This window comes from Gallus gallus, chromosome 3 (genome assembly GCF_016699485.2).
Source record: "Gallus gallus isolate bGalGal1 chromosome 3, bGalGal1.mat.broiler.GRCg7b, whole genome shotgun sequence".
NCBI classification, from domain to species: domain Eukaryota; kingdom Metazoa; phylum Chordata; class Aves; order Galliformes; family Phasianidae; genus Gallus; species Gallus gallus.
Window position 1 is genome coordinate 105,309,861 of NC_052534.1, and position 20,770 is coordinate 105,330,630.

The 20,770-nt window shown below is 49.0% G+C and overlaps 1 protein-coding gene across 13 annotated transcripts in view; it reads right to left on the reverse strand.

Annotated features, from left to right (window-relative positions):
- Positions 1 to 20,770, reverse strand: part of NCOA1 (nuclear receptor coactivator 1) — a 156,427-nt gene that overhangs the window by 35,330 nt on the left and 100,327 nt on the right. For all 13 annotated transcript variants that reach the window (XM_025148795.3, NM_001012882.2, XM_046938959.1 and 10 more), the window contains one exon: positions 17,801 to 17,967. In XM_025148795.3, coding sequence (XP_025004563.1) covers positions 17,801 to 17,967 — 167 coding nt within the window. The remainder of the gene's footprint in view (positions 1 to 17,800; positions 17,968 to 20,770) is intronic.

Genomic DNA, 20,770 nt, shown 5'->3' on the forward strand with positions numbered 1-20,770 from the left:
AGCTGAAAAGCACCATGACTTCTCTGCCTGCATCCAGCACGAGAAGGGGGCTGTGAGAAGGAAGGGGACAGACTCATCAGCAGGGTCTGGTGCGATAGGACAAGGGGAAATGGTTTCAAGTTAAGAGAGGGGAGACTTAGATTGGACAGCTGGCACAGGTTGCCCTGAGAGGCGGTGGTGCCCCATCCCTGCAGACAGCCAAGGTCAGGCTGGATGGGGCTGTGAGCGCTGATGGAGCTGTAGGTGTCCCTATGCAGTGCAGGGAGTGGGACAGATGGCCTTGAAGGGTCCCTTCCAACTCAAACCTCTCTATGATTCTGTGATCCACCAACTGGGCTGTGCCCCCATCCCGTGGTACCGGTGCATGGATCCATCCCCATCACGGCAGAGGCAGCAGCGGCGCTCCGAGCAGAACTCATCGTCGCTTATTACCAAAGGGCGTGAGAAAAGGGCTTTTTTCTGCTCTTTATGAATTCATGTACTTAGAGGTAATGGACTAGCTTTCAGATCTAATCCTTTAATTGGGCTGTGGGATCCTCCTCCCACTTTAGCAGAATAGTTTCATATGCCATCACCAAGCCTATTACTGGGAGGATTAGCCGGAGCTGTCGGCATCTCTCGCGTGCGTCTCCTTCTCCGCCTGCAGCCCGGCGGCTCGCTGGGCTCAGAGCAGCAGCAGCAGCCCCTGCTCACCTTGCAGAGCGACACATTGCAGCCACACAGAACTCCTTCAAAGTGTCAGCCCGTCCCTGCAAAGCACTTAACTTAATGTGCTTAAACGCAGCTCTTTAGCGTCTCATCCCGAGCAGCCGTACCTCGGGAGAGCTACAAGGAATACATTACCACGAACTGCTGTTTTGCTCCTTAACCCATTAGTCTCGCTCTTCATTTTCTTGCATTAAAGCTGTCTGCTTTACCACCTCACCTGATGCCTTGCACGATGACTTGAGCTGATGCCATGGGAGCATCCATTGTAGGCTGAGCGTTCCCTGCGCTCAACACCGAACCCAGAGCAAAGCGACGGTCCCCGCGGCCCCGGAGCTTGTAATCTAATTATAAAGCTGGGGCTGGATGGACACATCCACAGGAAAATAAAACCAGCGGGAGCAACAAATCTGCCGCTCTCCTACCGTGGGAGGCAGCCGGGATTCAGCCCCGGGGGCTTTGGCATCCGCTGGCATCGTAAATCCCCATCGCGCCATAAAAGTCAGGCACACCAATGGCCCTGATTACAGCATAATTGCCTCCAACGTGATTAAAGCGGCTCCTTCTCGCAGCACAAAGGGGGATGAGCTGTTTTAAATGCATTCTTAAAACGACGCCTTGATTTTCTGACAGCCGGGGAGACTTATGGGTGCCTGGATGGCTGTAGGAGCCATGAGCGCTCAGCAAGCCAAAAAATCAGCTCACAGGGCTACTTACCCATCTTCAGTTGACTTTGTTGCATGCATCTCTTTGGCAGGACAATACCTACACTACGATTTTCAAGGCAATGGGATGTCCAGGATCCTGCACTCAATCCTGCACTCAAATACTTGGGGCAAAGCAAGCACCTGAAACGGTGAGAAGATGCATCGTGGTGAAACAGGGTGGGAGCCACCACTATGTCACTCAAGGGCACGATGGGAAAAGTCTCCAAAAAGCCTTAACTCATGCCATTTTAGCCAAATCATGACAAACCCATACAAAACGTGTAGGTGTGGCATGGGCATGTTTAGTGGGCATGGTGGTGATGGGGTGATGGTTGGGCTTGATGATAGAATCATAGAACTGTTTGAGTTGGAAGGGACCATGATCTGAGAGGTCTTTTTCAACCTTAATGACTCTATGAGTGGGCACAATGGTGATGGGTTGACAGTTGGACCTGATGATCCTGAGGTCTTTTCCAGCCATCGTGATTCTATGATTCCATGAGTGGGCACGGTGGTGATGGGTTGACGGTCAGACTTGACGATCTTAAGGTCTTTTCCAACCTTAATGATTCTGTGCTTCTACGAATGCATCATCTAAACAGGGCTTCTGGTCAGAAGCTTTGTGTTCTTAACAAAGTGCACCCAGGAAATCAGAATAACCATTTCCCATTCCCAGCGTGAAGGCTTTTAGTGCTTCCTTCTGCACTCAAGAGGAGCTCACTGCCACTCCCTAGGAAAACCCCATGAAGCTCTGTGGGCATCGCCAGCACCCAGCCGAAGGGCTCTCTTTTAACCCCAAATTTCCATGGGGAAATGTGTTTTTTTCTTTATCATGGAAGACTGAAAATTCTTCGGGTTTTGAGTTTGCTATGAAAAAATAAATAGCTTGAAGGCAAACATGAGAGAACCTGTGGCTGTGTGCAGGGGTGGGCACCGAGGACCCACAGCAGAGCCTTGGGGCAGGGGACGAAGATGGGAGGATGCTGGGGAAGGCAGGGAAGCCAACGGCAATGGTAGCCTCCAGCTCAGCTCTGCTCTATCTGCTTCATAAGAGAGGAGCAAGGCGACTGAGTCTGAAGCTGTAATTTCCCCAGTGAGGAGCTCTGATTTTTAGTTAATTAAAATCAGATGGAACAGACTCGGTGCACCCACGGATCGAGAGCGTGACAGAAAGCTATGCCATTAATTAGTGCCTACTAGGGGACTCATCAGTCCAGTAAACCCAACAGGAAAAAACTGCCATAAAAATAAACTACTTAGCAGAAGGTTTTCTGAGCACGCTGCACACACCTTCTAGAAAACAAAAATTGATTTTAAGAAGCCACGAGAGGAAAAAAAGACAATAATAAAGGAAAAATATTATCAAAGGGAAGCAGCATGTGAGCGGATCTAGACCATAAAAGATGTGGTTTTAAACAGTGTCCAAAGAAGAAGGCATGTCCAGGGCTACCCGTGGGGTTGAGGAAAGATGGTGGGGAAAGAGCATTGCTGGCTGCTGCTGGTGGTGGTGGCCCAGGACAGGAGATCATCTTCAGCTCAGTGTCGGCACACAGGGCCATGTGTGTCTGGGCTGGGCACCAAAGAGGTGGGGAGCATTATGATAAAGAATCAAATGAGGAAACCATTTGCTGTGACATTAGTGAACCTACTGACTCAGGAAGGTTCGCATGCCTGAAGGTGATGCTCTTCAAATATCAGCTGTTCCCACGCACAGATGGGACTAATTTGTGCTGCCCCATGCAAGGCAGGGATGTGAAACCAGTTTGTTCTCCCCTCTATGGCTGGAGCTTTGCTGGGAGGAATTTGCCTCTTGGCTGAGAAAGCAAACAGGAAGACTCAGCAATACACAAGATGGTTTTTCCAGTGGTGCTCCCCCTACTCAACAAGGTCGTTTGGGATTTACTTCATTGCTACCTTGATTACAGGATCCAGCTATCCTCCAAAAAATAGCCCCTGTGCAATGGCTCCCACTGATCATAGAATCATAGAATGGCCTGGGTTGGAAAGGACCACAATGATCACTGAGTTTCAACCCCCTGCTATGTGCAGGGTCGCCAACCAGCAGACCAGGCTGCCCAGAGCCACATCCATCCAGCTGATAACAGCTTCTTTGGAGATACCACATCCCAAAACTCAAGCTGTGGGAGCTGAGGTTTGCCCACTGCCCACCTAAGGCACATCAGCACGTTCACATGGAGGCAGATGCAGAAAACCCATCCCTGAGTCTTCCCTTGCACAAACACCAGATTCCTACAGAACACTGTATGGAAATCAGCAGCTCTTTGGTTGTATAACTTTTTATTCTAGTAGGTGGAAGGAAATTATCTGATCTATGAATTTGAGAAACTGTGGAAAAATACAATCTGGGAGCTTCAAAGCTTGCAAATACCAGTGCAAGAAACAGAAGAGCAGATCTCAGCTTCCAGAAGTGAGCACAGCTCCCTTGGAGCCCTGTGCAGACCAGCCTGAGCCACCCCTCATGGCCACCCATTGGAGACAAGCACAGAGGGCTCCCAGTGAAGGAGAGGTCTCTACCTGAGCTCCTCAACCCGTGCTCCTTTTGTGGGCAAAGGAGAGAAAAAGGCATTTTTAAAGGAGAACCACTCAATCCATTTATTCTAAGTCTAATTTTTTGAGATTGGGTTGGTTTTTTTAGGGCACTCTTATCCTCTATCTCCCCTTCACAATAAGGACACACCATCAGGTGTTGCTCTCTCTCTTCTTCTATTTGCAAATCTGATTTCATCACCAAACTCCAATCCTGGCCCTGACAAAACCAAGTCACGTCCATCTCGAGCTGCCAGCACAGCACTCACCTCAGTGCTGAGCATTTCTGCATGCTCCCGGATAACATCCTCCCACCATCGTTCAAAATACCAAATCCTAAAAGACTAAACCATTCACAGAACCATAGAACCATTCAGGTTGGAAAAGACCTCTCAAACCACCAAGTCCAACCCCAGCTCACCCCACCGTTCCCACTGCCCGCATCCCTCAGTGCCACATCCCCACGGTTCTGGAACACCTCCAGGGACGGTGACCCCACCACCTCCATGGGCAGCTGTGCCACTGCAGCACTGCTCTTTTGGAGAAGAAAAGATTCCTGATATCCAACCTGAATGGGTTGGAGGGGACTATAAAGCCCACCCAGCCCCAATCCCTGCTGTATGCTGTTTGTCCCCTCCAGCTCAGGCTGCCCAGGCCCAGGGCTGCCCAGGCCTTGAGCACCTCCGGGGATGGGGGCACCCACAGTTTCCCCAAGGAACCAGTGCCAGTGCCAATCATCCACCAGTATGGATCTGCAGGTGGAGCCCTGGATTTATATTAAGGTTAACACAGTGATTTAATAGCTTTTTTAAAGCCTGTATCTACCCACAACCAAGTTCCCTACAACCCTGCAACGCGAATGAATCATCATTCTTGTTTTAACCCTTTTGTTTCTTTCTGTAGACTGCAAATACATATTTCAGCATTGCAGTCATCCCAGCCGACCCGTGATGTCCTTCCAGCCAAGGATCTCAGGCAGGGTGGACACCAGACACGTTTGTTTTTAACAAGCCTACAGCACTAATCCCCATTAACACCACTGTTGTGCAGCTGAAGAAGCCTGATGCATAACCAGACATGCTCTTACAGCTCCTGCTGGAGTGGATTACAGAGTTCATTGACATTCCCTGAGCTGAGATGCCCCAACACGCCATGCAAGCACTCGTAGGGCTTTACAGCATAGAATCACTAGGACTGGAGCTGGAATCAGTGCTGCCTTCAGCCACCATGGTGCTTTTTGTAAGGGCATGTAGCAACAGGATGAGGGGAAATGGCTTTCAACTGGAAGAGGGCAGATTTAGACTAGATATTGGAAGAAATTCTTTACTGTGAGGGTGGTGAGACACTGAACAGGTTGCCCAGCGAGGCTGTGGATGCCCCCTCCATGGAAGCATTCCAGGCCAGGCTGGATGGGGCTGTGAGCAACCCGATCTAGAGGGAGGTGTCCCTGCCTATAGAAGGGGGTTGGAACTGGATGGTCTTAAAGGTCCCTTCCAACCCAAACCATTCTGTGATTCTATGATTCACCAATGGCGTAGGGTTCAGTGGTTCTCCTCTGTGGGAGTCCAGATGGACCCTCAAGAGGGTGTCTTGTGACATGGCCTAGAGTGGTCACAGGCATGGGTGGATGTCTGGACTAGATGATCTTAGCAGTCATCAGACATCACTTTCCTTGGCACAGGGAAAAGTTTATAGTTCTGCTTTTGTTAAAACCCTCATTTAACAGCAAAAAGAGCAGAGTGAAGCATGCCACCGCCAGAACAGAAGGAGAAGGATGTTTCCTTCTGCCTTCACACCTTTTAGAGTTAAACACTAATGGTGTAGAGATGTCTTAAGTAAAATAGGCTGGTTGTCTGAACAATGTCAGGAAAAATTATACGGTGCTGAGTGAATGCAAAATTAATGAGCGCTGAACGCTGACAGGAGCTAACAGGCACGAGGAGCTGAGACTATTTTACACTCAGCTCTGAGATCAAGCAGGTAGAACATCTCCATCTTACCGGGGGGAGGAACAGAGGGTGAAAAACCAAACTTTCATCTCAATCTGAAGGACTTAATTCATTCAAAAGCTGCGTCAACTGTGCACGGTCAAAACTGCAAAGATGAGGAAGGGAAATGTGTAGCTCTCCCTCAGCTCTAATTCAGCCCTGGCATAGCCTTTGTTCCTCTCCTGCAGGCAGAAAATACGTTGCAACATGGCTCTAATGACCTGATTTAATTAAGTTTGCAAAGAATCAGACCGCCTCTCCTCTGCTATCACACTCATATGCGGTATCTTGACGCTCCAGCGCTGTGCATGCTCGAATCCATGCAAAGTTACTATTAAAAATTCACTCATGTCAACTGCTAAATCTGCTTTATGCTCAAATTGCATGGGCACGTCAAATATGTTAACTGCACAGGCAAGGAGACAGCTGCCAAGGCGTGCAGGCAATGCAAAACCTGACACTTCCAATGCTGCTCCCACTCCTGCCCCAGCTCTGCTCTTCTGTGGACCTCTCTTCCAAAATTAACTTTCATAGAATGGTTTGAGTTGGAAGGGACCCTTCAAGGCCATCTGGTCCCACTCCCTGCACTGAGCAGGGACACCCACAGCTCCATCAGTGCTCAAAGCCCCATCCAGCCCGACCTTGGCTGTCTGCAGGGACTGGGCATCCACCACCTCTCTGGGCAACCTGTGCCAGTGTGTAATACTTTGGGATGGCCCAAACTATTCCATCCTCCCATATGACATAATCCATGCATGTAAGACATAATCCAGTCTTAGCACAGCAGCTGCACCAAAGCCAGTGCAAATATCAGCCTGGGGAACCCGATCTACCACGCCAACATTCATCAACCCCGCTCCCTGTAATATGGACTTAATGATTTAAAAGGTGGTTAGCTGAGACTGGCAGCTTAATTAATTAATGAATACACATCTTGGAACGAGGGAGGGAAGCTGCCTTTCTGAATACGAGGCACAGAAGGATGGGTGACAACTACCACTTAAAACCTTCTGAACAGCACCATTGGTTTGGCTGGGCTCTGGGCCCCCAGCTCTTCCCCAAGGCTCCGGTTTAGTCTCTTAAGTGTCACAAAATGCCCCACGAGGAATCTGTACTACTCAAGGGAAGCACTGGACAAGGAGCTCAGCAGCTTCTTGCTGGGCACTGGGGGATAACTTCTATTTTGTTAAGAGACACGACAGTTCTTCAGGCTCTAACACGAAGGCACGCTCGTGTCCCCGTGAGTTTGCTTGCTCTGCCCTAACAAAAGCTATTGTCTCCTTATACAAATCTTGCTTTATTCCTTTTGCTCAGGGGAGCACTGAGAGGATTAAAGTCTGTAAAAGTTTGTTCAGGGGAAAAGCCAAAATGAAAGCAGAAGGATTCCACGGCCAACCTCCCCATACTCAACCCAAGGATTGTTTTCCCCATTCAAAAGTGGCTTATCATGTTAATTGCCACGCAGGGCAATGCTCACACCGGTGGGCACTTGGGCTCTCCAAAGAGCCCAGAATGGGGACAGGCAGTGCTGGGATGTGCCAGGGCCCCACAGCCCCCTGTGCATATAGGACACATTTCAATGAGATGCCTCCATTGCTTTCTCCTCCCACACCCAAATAGATGCCAGCTCGTAGGGTGACCCTAAGAAGGCTGCAGTGATCCAGGATAGAAGACTTTCAACGGAAGGGCTTTTTTTTTTTCCTCTTCATTTTCTGCCTCTCTTAAATCTGAGACTGAGCCAAGGAGGAAAAAAAAAGGGGGAAAAAGAAAAAGCTAATCCAGCACAGCAGAAGGCAAGAGGAGGAGTGATTTCTACAGGTGGTTTATGACTCTCTGCATGATCTGCACGCCTGTTACATCCTATCAGAGCCTCCACTTACAGCTAGGTGCTAAAGGATTTATTAGTTCTTGACAGTGTGAGATGTTTAAAAGCTTGAGGATGTAATAACCAAATGTTCACTTGTTAAAATAAAGGCAATGTTTGGAGAGGTCTGCGCAATTCTTAGCAGCCTCCCCTTCCCCTTGTTCTATATTTAAGCTGCCGGCTAGATTAAAACTGCCAGGAGAGGGATGAGAATTTTATTGACATGCTTTGTAGGTGGTACGGCTCCATAAAATAAACACGGCCAGGGGATGCTCCCTGGACTTACTGCACAGGCAGAGTTATGTAGCTCTGACCTGGGGGAGTTTGTATCTGAAATCAATCCCTGATATAAAACAGATTCCAGCGGATACGGAGGGGATGACTTCATGGGTGCCTGTGGAGGGTGTAGGCAGAGATGGAACCCATTTTGCAGTTCACATTGAAACAAACCACAGAGAGGGTGTGAAATTCCCAATGGGTCCCCAGGAACCCTTCCCATCTTGTGTGTGAGGTGCAATTAGCTGCTCTGATAAAAATGCTGCCTTTTATTCACCCTTGAGTCATCTCGCATAGAGAAAAGCATGCCTGTCCTGCACTGAAGGAGAGTAATGGAAGAACATCAGCTTTCCTGGGAAAATACCACCCCAGCATCCAAAGCCATGTAACAATTGCTACACTGCATTACTTTCACTTGTCAGCTCTGCCTGTAAAGCAAGGCGCAGCCTGAGCTGTGAATTACACCGTGCTTGTTTACAGCTCAGAGGACACAGGAAATGAGACCTCAAAATGTTAAGATTTACAGACTTTAAGGCCAGGAGAGATCACTCCATTGGCTGATGTGACTTCCTGAGCATCGCGGAGTTCACCCACTTCTACCACAACAAGCCCTCAACTTCTGTTTGGCTCCAACCTGCACCATCCACCACTTCCCCTGGCAGCTCCTTCCCAAAGTAATCACTTGGAGTTATAAATCTGGGCCCTATTCCTAATTTGTTTTTGTCTGGCTTCAGCTTTGAGTCATTCTTTGTTATGCTGGATTTAAAAACCTCTCCAGTCGCCAGCATTTTCCGCTCTTGTCAGTGCTTATGCAGTGTCATCAGCCTGCTCCCACTCCTCTGGATACACTCAACAGAGCTCTTCAGCTTTCCAAGCTGCAAGACATTTCCTGCAGCCCCTGATTCACCCTTGCAGCTCTCCTCTCCACCTCCCTGGGCTTTGCAGTCTTCTTCTCCCCAGTGCAGACACCATGCTGAGCCCCAATGATGGCCCACCAGGTCCATGCACATGCAGTGTCCCCCATGAGATGCCCACCTTGTCTTTCACCAGGAGTTCACGTTATGTGCCAGGTCTCCTTGAGAAGTACCATGTCCCAGAAGACCAGCTAGCCAGCCCTTCTGCAGGTACAGCCCTGCATGTGCAATTATGCACGTGCAAATGGTTGGACTGGATGATCCTGTGGGTCTTTTCCAACCTTAGCCATTCTATGATTCTATATGATTCTGTGATTACTATGCACTTCTTTCCACACTCATGAAGACATTGAGTAGCAACAGGGTGTAGCACAGAATCCCAACAAACTCCACATAACTCAATGTTGAGAACAAAATGTTTCATCGGGACAAGGAACGCCCCACTGGTGTTCCTCCAGCATCCAAAGTCTGTTAGTCGTGCAGGGAAAAAACACCCATCAGCACAAGAGCGGGTTGTCAAGTGCATGGGAAGGGAACCAACACAAGGCTGGGTTGACTTGCCCACACAAAAGAGGCCCAAATGGTAGAAAGATTACCCAACTGCACTGATGAACTGCGCTAATTTCATCCACTTTCCACTCCTAGAAGGTCATGAAGTTGGCAGCTTCAGAGCAGGAGCTTTGGCTAAAAGCTGGGGACAGCTTAATGGAGGCGATAGGAGATGACAATGGTCAATCCCAGCAACAACCTAATGCCACTGATAAGACCCCGTAATAGAAATACTGATGGTCTGGGCTAATTAAATAAATATTAAAAAAAGAAGTTAAATTGGTAGAAGCACAGAAAAGACTTCCTAGGGTAATGAAAGGCAAGGCATAACTATTTGACACAAAGAGCCTAGGAGAGCTTGGTATGTTTGGACTAGTTGAGCGAAGGTAGAGAACAAGCGTGACAACTTCTTACAAATACATTAGGGAAGAGTGGTAATTACCCAAGAGAAGGAAGAACAAGCTAAATTAAAGGGCAACTCAACACAGGTAGAGAAATGATCACTAAGTCATCTCCACCAAAAATGAGCAGGTGTTTGCAAATCACACAACGAGGGAAGCTCGGCGATGTTCAAATTGGATGGAGAGCACCAGGAACACCCACTCCCCATTGCCCCTGCCAATTAGCAGTAGGATCCTCTTCATTATCACAAACGAATTCCTGCAAGCCCAAATTACACAGTTAAAAGGACTGGATCTGTTTGTACTCTGTTTGCTTTGGATCAGCCTCACACTTCAGGGCTTCCAGTGGGCACCTAACGAAGCCAACGAGGAATTCCCCCTCCCTGCTGATGTCTAATCTGGCCTCCAGGGTTTGCTTGTTTATCTTTCTCTGTAGCCCTCTAACGTATGGTGAAAAATTGGCCACTGAGATGGGATGAAAGCAGTGAGAGATGCTCCTTCTAATTGCATGACTTTTCCTGCAGTGGTTTGGGAAAGAAGCCGCTCCTGCAGGGCTAAAGCAACCACCAGATTTGGGAACAGGAAAGAGGTTTTCTGCCCAGCACCTGCCAACACCCATCATCAGCACCGTGGCCAGAGGTCCTTTCTGACCCTGGGGAGGAACCCAGAGTCTGTAGAACACCGCCCGAGGACAAAAGCATAGCTCTCATTTTCTGACCTCCCTCCAAGCAAACAAAATCAGGATAGCTCCGATAAAGTCGATGCATTTAAAGAGGGGACTCCAGAACCAGGCTGACAGCTGTAGCCTGAAGAGATCACCATCTAATTTTAGACTTGACACAAACCTTAATGTGGTTTTAATTAATTAATTAAAAATCCTTTAATTAATGTGAACCCCTTACAGCAGTTTTCATTTACTCCATTTCCAGGAGACATTTCCACTCGTGCTGCTTCTCAGATGCCAGCCTGCTGCTTGCTTTGGTTCTTCAACAAAACCTCAAACATTACAGCTAAACTTTAGTTTGTGGGACATCATTGGCCTTACAGCTGCAACGCTCTGAGCTTGGGCTATTTCACGAGCCTCCAGCTTAATGATTTTCCAAGTAACAGGGTTTCCATCTCTTATTTGACTGGGCAAATATTGTTCTTCCACTGCGCGGAATTGTCCTTTTTTGGGTTCACTGAAGGACCTCGTGTTGAATCAGCACACAAAAACTTCTGTTTGGGTAACTTCTTTCTTCTTGCATTGGAATGTGCCACACTGCACCTCCTCCCAGCCTCACCCCATCAAACTTCTTTGGAAACGAGTCTACCTCGCAGTTTAATTTCATGTTGTAACTTCTCCTTTTAGCCTTTGGTACATCCAGTGTCACCAGGGCCTCCCTCCCCATCTGCACAAGAGCAAGTGCCAGATTCTGCACTGAGGACCCATGTCCCCAAGTGCCACATCTCCATGGTTCTTCAACACATCTAAGGATGGTGACTCCACCACCTCCTGTTTCCAGTGTCCAAAAGATGAGCAGTGTGTCTAAGTGAAGTGTTCTGATGGGCCCACCAGAGTCCCTTCCAGCCCAAACTCCCCTGTGACCAACCTCAGCGCCCAGAAATGCATGCTGCAGGGAAGGGCTGACAGATCTCATCTGCGGCCCCCAAGATAATAACCTAGCAGGAATTCCTTACTCTTCCCAAACCAAATGGAAACCGTGAAAAGCTAAAGTGAAAAGCACCAGATCCTGCCCAGAGGAAGGGAGCAGAGAGCCTTTAATTGCTCTACATGGTTCCTCTGCTTTGGCTAAAGCTCTCCAAGAGACCTCATCTCTGCAACTTGCTCCCACCCGCTGCACGCTATTACTTGCTTTGTGGCTATACGGGATTCATTCCAGCATAGAATCATAGAATCACAATATGGTTTGGGTTGGAAGGGACCTTTAAGATCAGGTAGTTCCAACCCCCTGCTGTAGGCAGGGACACCTCCCTCTAGACCAGGTTGCTCACAGCCCCCATCCAGCCTGGCCTTGAGTGCTTCCAGGGAGGGGATCCATAACCTCGCTGGACAACCTGTTCCAATCCCTCACTACCCTCACAGTACAGAATTTCTTCTTGATATCTATTTTATGGTCTTTAATAACATCCCCCATCACTCAGTTACCAGTGGCTGCTAGGACAAGAAGGGCCTCTTGACTCAGGGCCCAAGGACAGGGTCTCCTCTCCGACATCACAGTCTGGGGGAGAAACCACTTTGCAAGCCATCAGTTCATCATTTTCTGGCCACTGCTAAACACAAAACCAAGGCCTTTTTGTTTTTAGAGCTCACCATATGTCGGCATTTCCAAACCCAAGAAGAAACTCAATATTCATACTGAGGAGGATTCTATATGTTCCCCCGAGGACACAGGACATTTCTGTGCCAGAAGCTCTATATGTATGTAATAAAATAAATCCAAGGCCAAAGACTCAAAATCTCAGCATATGACAAGACAGCAGGGAAACTTAATTAAAGGAAAGCCACTGACAGCCCAATGATCGTATGCAACAGAGCAGCCAAAGTCAATAACTATTTCATATACTTTGCTTAATTAACCCACTCTATTTACCCAAAAGGAAAATTACTTCCCCAAGTAGGTTACCTTACAAACGGAAGGTGGTCATAAACACAGGGCTGTCTTCTTTTTTGGTTGACGTTTCCTGGTGTCTTTGAACATGGCCACACTTCAGGAAAACCCTCATAAAGAGATGTCAGGAGGGATGCACCTCCCCTGTGGTTTTGTTTTGATGGGGGAACAAACTGGAGGTGTTGTGCAGTCAGAGGAGAGAGAGAAGTGCTGTTACCCTCAGCCCCTCTGAAAATCATTAACTACAGGCTAAAGAAACAGCCTTCTGCCTCTCTCTGTCCAAAGTAATTGGACTTAAAAATTAAGGGCCATCATCTTTGCAGGTTAACGCAGCAAAGCGCAGAAAAGGAAGCTTACTTTTAACCTACTGCCCTTTAAAATGTCCTGAAATCAGATCAGTACTCTGTACCATTATTAGGGAATAAAACTGCATTAATTAGAGATCTGGTTTTTCCCCTCGTCCACTCATAGAGATAAATTCAGCAGCTCAACCAGCTCTCGGTGGGTCTGGGGTCACCCCTGCAGCTCCCTGGCCATTGCATCTCAGGTGCCATCATTGGAGAAGTCAAGCTGTGCGAATCATGGGAACAAATCCATTCATTTGGCAAGAGTGGAGCAGACCTGCTGGGGCTTTTGGACCTCGCAGGACTAGAAAGCAAACAGCAGACCCCAGGCATCCTGGCGGGGATGGGAGCTGCTCCTCAGCCAGGTCTCCAACAGCTCTATGCATTGGTTTCGGCAGTGAGAGAACATACTGCAGCCCTGCAGGAGCAGGAAGGACATGGGAAAGGTCCTGGGATGCCCGCGGTGGCTGAGCTGTGACCACGTGGAGGTGTTTCAAGGGCAACCCTCAGCAGTGCTCTGGGGTTGGAGGCAGCATAATGAAAAGTTCAATACTGTTTGATTTATTCTGTTACGGCGCTGTGTTTACACTCCTGCTTTGGAAGGAAATTAAGCACCCTATCAACGTAGAGGGCTCTGGGGAAAAAGATGTGGTGGTTTAATCTTGGAAGGATGCCGCCAAGGGAGGCAGGGCTGCAAGGGAGAAGACATCACCCCTCTAACAGAGAAGGGGGTCTCATGGTTCCCGTCTCCATCACACCTTTGCACACCATCCACTCCTACCCACGATCCCAAGGTTATCTGCTCCCAGACCAGAAGTATTTGGTGAGGCACTGGCACAGGTTGCCCAGAGAGGTGTTGGGTACCCCATCCCTGCAGACAGCCAAGGTCGGGCTGGATGGGGCTCTGAGCACTGATGGAGCTGCAGGTGTTCCTGTTCGCTGCAGGTAGATTGGACCACATGGCCATTAAAGGTCCCTTCCAACTCAAACAGTTCTATGACCCCATTCAATTATCTGGGGGATAAGGAGATAAACTCCTGCAGCCAGCGTGCCATCGCGTCCCTTACAGAGACATTGGAAGCTAAAGCTTGAGGCAGGGGTGACCCCATTCCATCCCCAAAGCTCGGGTTGGGGAAATTTGCTGCCAGCCTCGTACTGAGCCAGTGGGGAGAGTCTGGGAAGGGAAGCTATCAGGCTGGGTGCCAGGTTGGGAAGATGGCATCAGCTGCCTCTGCGTGCAGCACCATGGCAAGGGGAGGGCATGGGAGCTAGTCAGCAAATATTTGAAGGTTGTAAACACCAAGGATACAGACACGCTGTAAAAAGTGAAGTGGGGCAAGCAGGAATATATACTGAGGCTGATGCTGAAAAGCGGCAGTGGGGAGTCCTGAATAGAGCAAATGAGCTCTGGAAGGCACTGCAACAGACTCCGGGAGCCCCACGGAGTCCACCACTTGCCCTGCTCCAACAGAGCCACAGCATCAAGCAGCTGCTCACACCCACACCACTGTGTAGGCTCTGAACTCCATAGTGATTGTAGAGCAGCCATCACATACTGTGTTATTTTACAGAAAATAAATCAAACAAGCAGCATTCTGAGTGTCAAGGCTGCATTTTCAGCATCTCTGTTCACTTTTGTAGCCTCCTCTGCACAGTCAGGATGCCTTATTTCTGCCTAGAATCACATGAAGGGTTTTCCTTCAGTAAGGAAAGTGGAAATGGAGGGATTTAAAACGGGGACGTGGCTGTGACACACCACTGATGTGCTGAGAGCTGCCTGGGTTTGGTATCTGAAAGGAGGGCATGTGGTGGGAGTGGGGAGCTCAGAGCTGCTGGAGAGCCCCAGAGGGACCCCCATAGAGACATCAGCTCAGAGAGCTCCCACAGTTAGCCCGGCTTATGCAGAAATCTGAAGGTTTAGACTTCAGCCTCATCTTCCTACATTGCCATCAGATGTGCAGAGATGGTGGGACAGCTTCTCTTCTTCTATCAAGGGAACAGCCAGGAGGAAAAGGTTCTGCCTCAGAGGGTGGTGGGCATGGAGCAGCTCCCCAGGGCAGTAGCCTGAGCTGCTGGAGCTCAGGGAGCACTGGGACACTGCTCATAGGCATAGGGTTTGGGTAGAGCTGTGCAAACCAGAGACCAACGCATCTGGAGTAACACCACGTGCCAAAGCCTGCCTCTGCCCATAGGGTTACACGCCGCAGAGCCACACCTGATCCAGCACTGGTTTCAACACTGCTTGTCACATTTATAGAATCCAGAGAAGTTTGGGTTGGAAAGGACCTTGAAGACCCCCCAGCCCCAATCCCTGCTATGGGGATGGACACCTCCCACCAGCCCAGGCTGCCCCAAGCCCCATCCAGCCTGGCCTCGGATGCTCACAGCTGTGTGATGCTGACAGCCCTTTGCTAAGCTGCACGCTGCCTGGGTAACTTCTTTTCACCCAAAATACTCAAAACCCCAAAACTTCAGCGGGACAGATGAGCACTGAAAAAATTAACTGCCTGGCCCCTTTCTCCTCCGCGTTTATTGCTGTCTTGGCAGAAGAATTTCAGGTTGCTGCCACAGCCGCAAACTGCTTGTTCTGCCAACTGTACATTACTAACATTGGAAGGGGGCCAAACCTAGGAATCTTTTCTAAAAGCATTTGCTTCGTACTTTAAATAGCAGCCCGGCAGGCAGGGGGATGGGAGCTCAATGCACGCATGCAAGCTGTCTGTGAGCTGCTGCAGGCTGAGCCACCAGCAGCATCGCCGCTCCCATGGCACTGCCACCTCCCTGTTGTGGGCACCCACACCTCGCACAGACCTTTACCAAGATTAGTGAGTAAGAGGACGTTGGCTGTTTTTTCACTGGAAGCCCCTCTGCTGCTCTGCTGCAAGGTTGTGCCAATGGGTTTTGCTGGCTGTTGGCTGAGTAAGGACAAGAGGCTGAGTTAGGACGAGAGGTGATGGCCTCAGGTTGTGCCATGAGAGGTTCAGGTTGGGTATTAGGAGACATTTCTTCTCTAGAGCAGTGCTGCAGTGGCACAGCTGCCCAGGGAGGTGGTGGGGTCACCATCCATGGAGGTGTGCCGGAGCCATGGGGATGTGGCACTGAGGGACGTGGGCAGTGGGCACGGTGGGGTGGGCTGGGGTTGGGCTTGGTCATCTTAGAGGTCTTTTCCAATGTTCATAATTCCGTGAATCAACATCATGTGTTGGGATATCTGGAGAGCACTGTGTCACATCACTGCAAGCCCAAACTCAGGGCTTTCTTGGATGTGAAATAACACCCACGAGTGGGCTTCCTAACTTACTGCCACAGCATCGCAGGGAGTGCTGCCATGTGCTGCCTTTGACCACAGGACAAATGTCCTTACATTTAGCAATATTTCTCCTACCTCCCCGTGTAAAACATTCCTGCAATAAATTGCGAAGAACAAATACAGGTGAAGTTTTTCTCCTGTGGTAATTTCACGCAGTGCTAGATAAGCCTGCAATACAGAGCAAAGCTCAAGGAACAATATTTTTAAGTAGTGCTTGTCCTAGTTAATGTTCAGCCCTGCTGTGCAATGTCAAGAAAACTAATGAAAGGTGAAGTGGCAGCGAGCAGGAACCAGAGTCCCCACCCACTACCAAACTCCTTTCAGTGTTCAGCCCCAACATGAATTTCCTGTTGGATATCAGGAAGAATCTCTTCTCAGAAAGAGTGGCCACACATTGGCACAGCTGCCCATGGAGGTGGTGGGGTCACCGTCCATGGAGGTGTTCCAGAACCGTGGGGATGTGGCACTGAGGGACGTGGGCAGTGGGCACGGTGGGGTGGGCTGGGGTTGGGCTTGGGGATCTCAGAGGGCTTTTCCAACCTGAATGGTTCCATGATTCTGTAAAAGCTGTTGCCTCGTTTCTTCAGGAAGCCCACATAATATAAGCCTAATGCTTTGCAACCATCTCTTCCTCCTGGTAGGAACGCAGCTCAGAGGCCTATAATAACAGCAAAGTGGGGAACCTACACCAATGTCTAAATGATGGAGCGAGAGGCTGCACAGCACACCCAGATCTGGGCTGCAGGGTTTTGGATCACTCCAGCAGCTGGTACCAGGCACACCACTGTGCCCAGAGCGTGCAGCAGCAGCTTTGGCAGAGGCCCCATCTGACTGATGGTGCTCTCTTAGAGCTAATATGAGCTGAGTGCTGTTCACCTTGTGCAAAAAGGACATCACATTCATGTACCACCATGGCTGCAGATGGCCTCAGAGAATGATGTCAAGGCTGCAAGGACCAGGACAAACCCTGCTCCTTGACATGTACACACCTTAACACACCTCACCTCTTTTCCTCAAGCCCTTTGGACCTGCGTATTTCGGTCTCCAAGTTCACACTCGAGGTGAATTTTAACCTTTATATGGCCTTTCGTGCATCTCTTCTCTTTGCAGTGCCCGTGTCCAGCAGCACTAGGTGGATTAATGCCCCTCTAATCTATTTTGTTGGCAGGAAAACAGATCTGACAAGGGTAAATGGTTCTTCACGAAATCTTGCACAGCATGCCCTTCATCTTATCTGGCTATAAAACAGCTTTTCTGTACACAGCTAATAGCAGCATTGCTGATAAGTACTTAATGGGTCCGATCCTGAAAGCTTCACAAGCACTTCTGTTTCTCATCTAAGGAACAACAACCACTGAGCAAGGTGCCACCTCACAGTCAGCAACACGGAATGGGCATCTCCAACCGGTGCTCAGTGAAGAGCACTTTCTCATATTAAGACTTTCATAAAGCAGGAGAAGGACAACAGTAGCAAATGGAACAGCTTCTAAGCCATGATTATCTGCTGCCATTTATTGTCCACAACACACCGGGAGGAGCCTCTTCCTCCCAGGCCTCCAGACAAGCCGAGGTTGCTGCCTTACCTTGCTCCAACCTCTTCATTTGCTGGATCTGATCAACCGTCTTCTTCAGGATCTTGCATTTGTCTGGTTTGACACTCAGGGTGTCGATGTCCCCAATGTTTGCAGACAACAGCTCTGCCAGCTCCTCCAAATATTTGTTCTCTTGCTCCCGCCGCCGCTTTTCATTGCTGTTACAGAAAATACACCAATGAAATGCCATGTTAATGACTTCTCCCACTGCTCAGTCGAGCCACACCTACGTCAAACAAGGCCCTAAAAATACAAGTGTTGGCTAAAGTCATGGCCAGACTATAATGTGGACATCTTCAAAACACTGAGGAGTTCATTCAGGCTTTTGTCTACATTCATGCATATAAAAATAGTCAATATTAACTCAATATTAATCGAGGAAGATTTTCCCAGAGAGGTGGTGTGTTCCCCATCCATCCTTGGAGATACCCAAGGTCAGGCTGGATGGGGCTCTGAGCACTGATGGAGCTGTGGGCGCCTCTGTTCAGTGCAGGAGAGTGGGACCTGACGGACTTTAAGGGTCCCTTCCAACTCACAGAATCATAGAATCATAGAAAGAATCATAGAACTACTCAGGTTGGAAAAGACCTTAAAGATCATCAAGTCCAACTGCAACCTAACCATACTACCCTAACTCTAACAACTCTAACAACGATTCTATGACTGTATGCCTAATATGGCTGCCCAGACACTCCCATCCCACACAAATCTGCAACACCCAGGACTCGAGTCTTCCTCTCAAAAACAGCTTTACCAAAGCCACTGTTCCAGCTGTCACAATGTTAAATCCTAAGTTCATAGCTAAAGGCCACTAACATCCACTGGAGTTCACCAAAGTGAAGATCAGGATCAACAAGGTGACAAGGGCAAGGTGAAAAATATTCATGAGATCAACTTTTTCCCTGCTAGGAATAGCTTTTGCTTCAGCTCAAAGCCGATGCAGAAGGTCCAACACTCTCCCATCAACTATTCCTGAGAACTGAGGACAAGTTATTTATGGGCTACAATACAGCTATCATTAAAGCTGTCCTGGACACTATCATTTTCCTTGGCCCATGATTTTGAAGGCATCAATATCACCAAAACTAACGGTGCATATGGGAGAGACAGAAGATGCATTTTCCCAGTTGCCTAAGGAGGCTGTGGATGCCCCATCCCTGGAGGCACTCAAGGCCAGGCTGGATGTGGCTCTGGGCAGCCTGGTCTGCTGGTTGGTGACCCTGCACATAGCAGGAGGTTGAAACCAGATGAGCATTGTGATCCTTTTCAGCCCAGGCCATTCTATGATTCCTATCTAGACCAGCTATGGGATGAAATGGGGACAGCTCAAAATGCCCAACACAGCTCTATACTGTCTACAAATGCCTTTTATCAGATTATATTTTTTTTTGCAATAAGCCATCTTATCTTCCTTGTAAGCTCTGCAGGACACACTGTGTGAAAGATACTATCTTATAAAGCACTGCCTGAAAAATCTTCAAAATTACACCAAGATGCTGTTGTATGAGTCAACTCCTAACAAGAGTAGATAATGGCAGGACAAGGGGAAATGGCTTTAAGTTGGGGGAGGACAGATTTAGGTTGGATATCAGGGGTAAATTATTTATCAAGAGGGCGGTGAGGTGCTGGAACAGCTGCCCAGAGAGGCTGTGGATGCCCCGTCCATCCCTGGAGGTGTTCAAGGCCAGGTTGGATGGGGCCCTGGGCAGCCTGGGCTGGTATTAGATGTGGAGGTTGTGGCCCTGCCTGCAGCAGGGAGGTTGGAGCTTCATGATTCTTGGGGTCCCTTCCAACCCAGGCCATTTGGTGACTCTATGATATGATTCTACGATGGGATAATTCTGGCTAATATTCTGCAAGCAAGATCAAGCAGGGTTTCCAGATGGCAAGGCAGGTCCTCCAAAGCCTCACTGCCCCAACAGAGAGACATGGAGCACTGTGAGAGAACACTGCCACACGACCCAAGTCAAAAACCCACCTCCAAAGGGAAGCATCATCCCATCTGAGATTGTGCTATAGCATGAAACAAGCTCTGTGGGCAGCTGGATGCTTCACAGAGAGGTCCGCTTTGGTTTCTCTGCCAATAGGGGCATGTAGCAAGTGTACAGCAACAAGACCTTGAACATGCCCTGGTAACCCTGCATAATCCCATCCAAGTAAACTGTGTGAGACAACACCACCTCTCCTCCAAGGAGCTCCTCAGGCGGGCTACGTGGATGTCCCTTTATTCTTCCTTAACTCCAACCATGTTATTAGCTCAATAGCCTGACAGGCAGGCTCTGTCCCTTGGGTACCGTGCTACTGCTTGAGCTCATTCTTGCACTGAAATATCTGATGGTATTTATGTAGCACTGCAGGGACAGACCCAAACGCAGAGGCACGCCGTGCTGCCCATCACCTCCTCTTCCCACTGGGCCCGGAGGGGCTGGCAGCCCATGCACTCAGCAGAGCAGCAGCACCGAAAGAGAAAGAAGAGAAATACTGGACACAAGACAAAGCCAGCCGTGTGCAGAGGAGGACACAAGCTGCATGAAGACCACAGTGAAGGCCTTCCATGGGAGGCACTGGGAGCTCTGCAGCAATGGCTGGTGAGTCATGGCACCTAGAGCCCAGACCTACCTGGCAATGGGCAGGCAAATGCTTCTCACAGGAGCTGAGTGAGGCTTCGAGTTAAGGTCAAACGAATCCCTAGCTTGCCCTGCAACCCAAAAAGGAGTAGCAGGGAAACAGGGAAACATTTCTTTTCTTCTTTTTTTTTTTTTAAAGCCTTCTGTTGTGGGTGAGCTCATTTCATGAAAAGCCGTAATGTCGCTGTTGCTGTGGCAACTTTCGGATTGTAGGAGGGAGAATTGGCCAATTTTCCTTACATAAAGGCATCATGAGAATATTACAGCAGTGGGCTGTTCTTTATGACTCCGAAGTATCATCAAAAGCAAGTCAAACCTTCTTGGTTTTAACAGT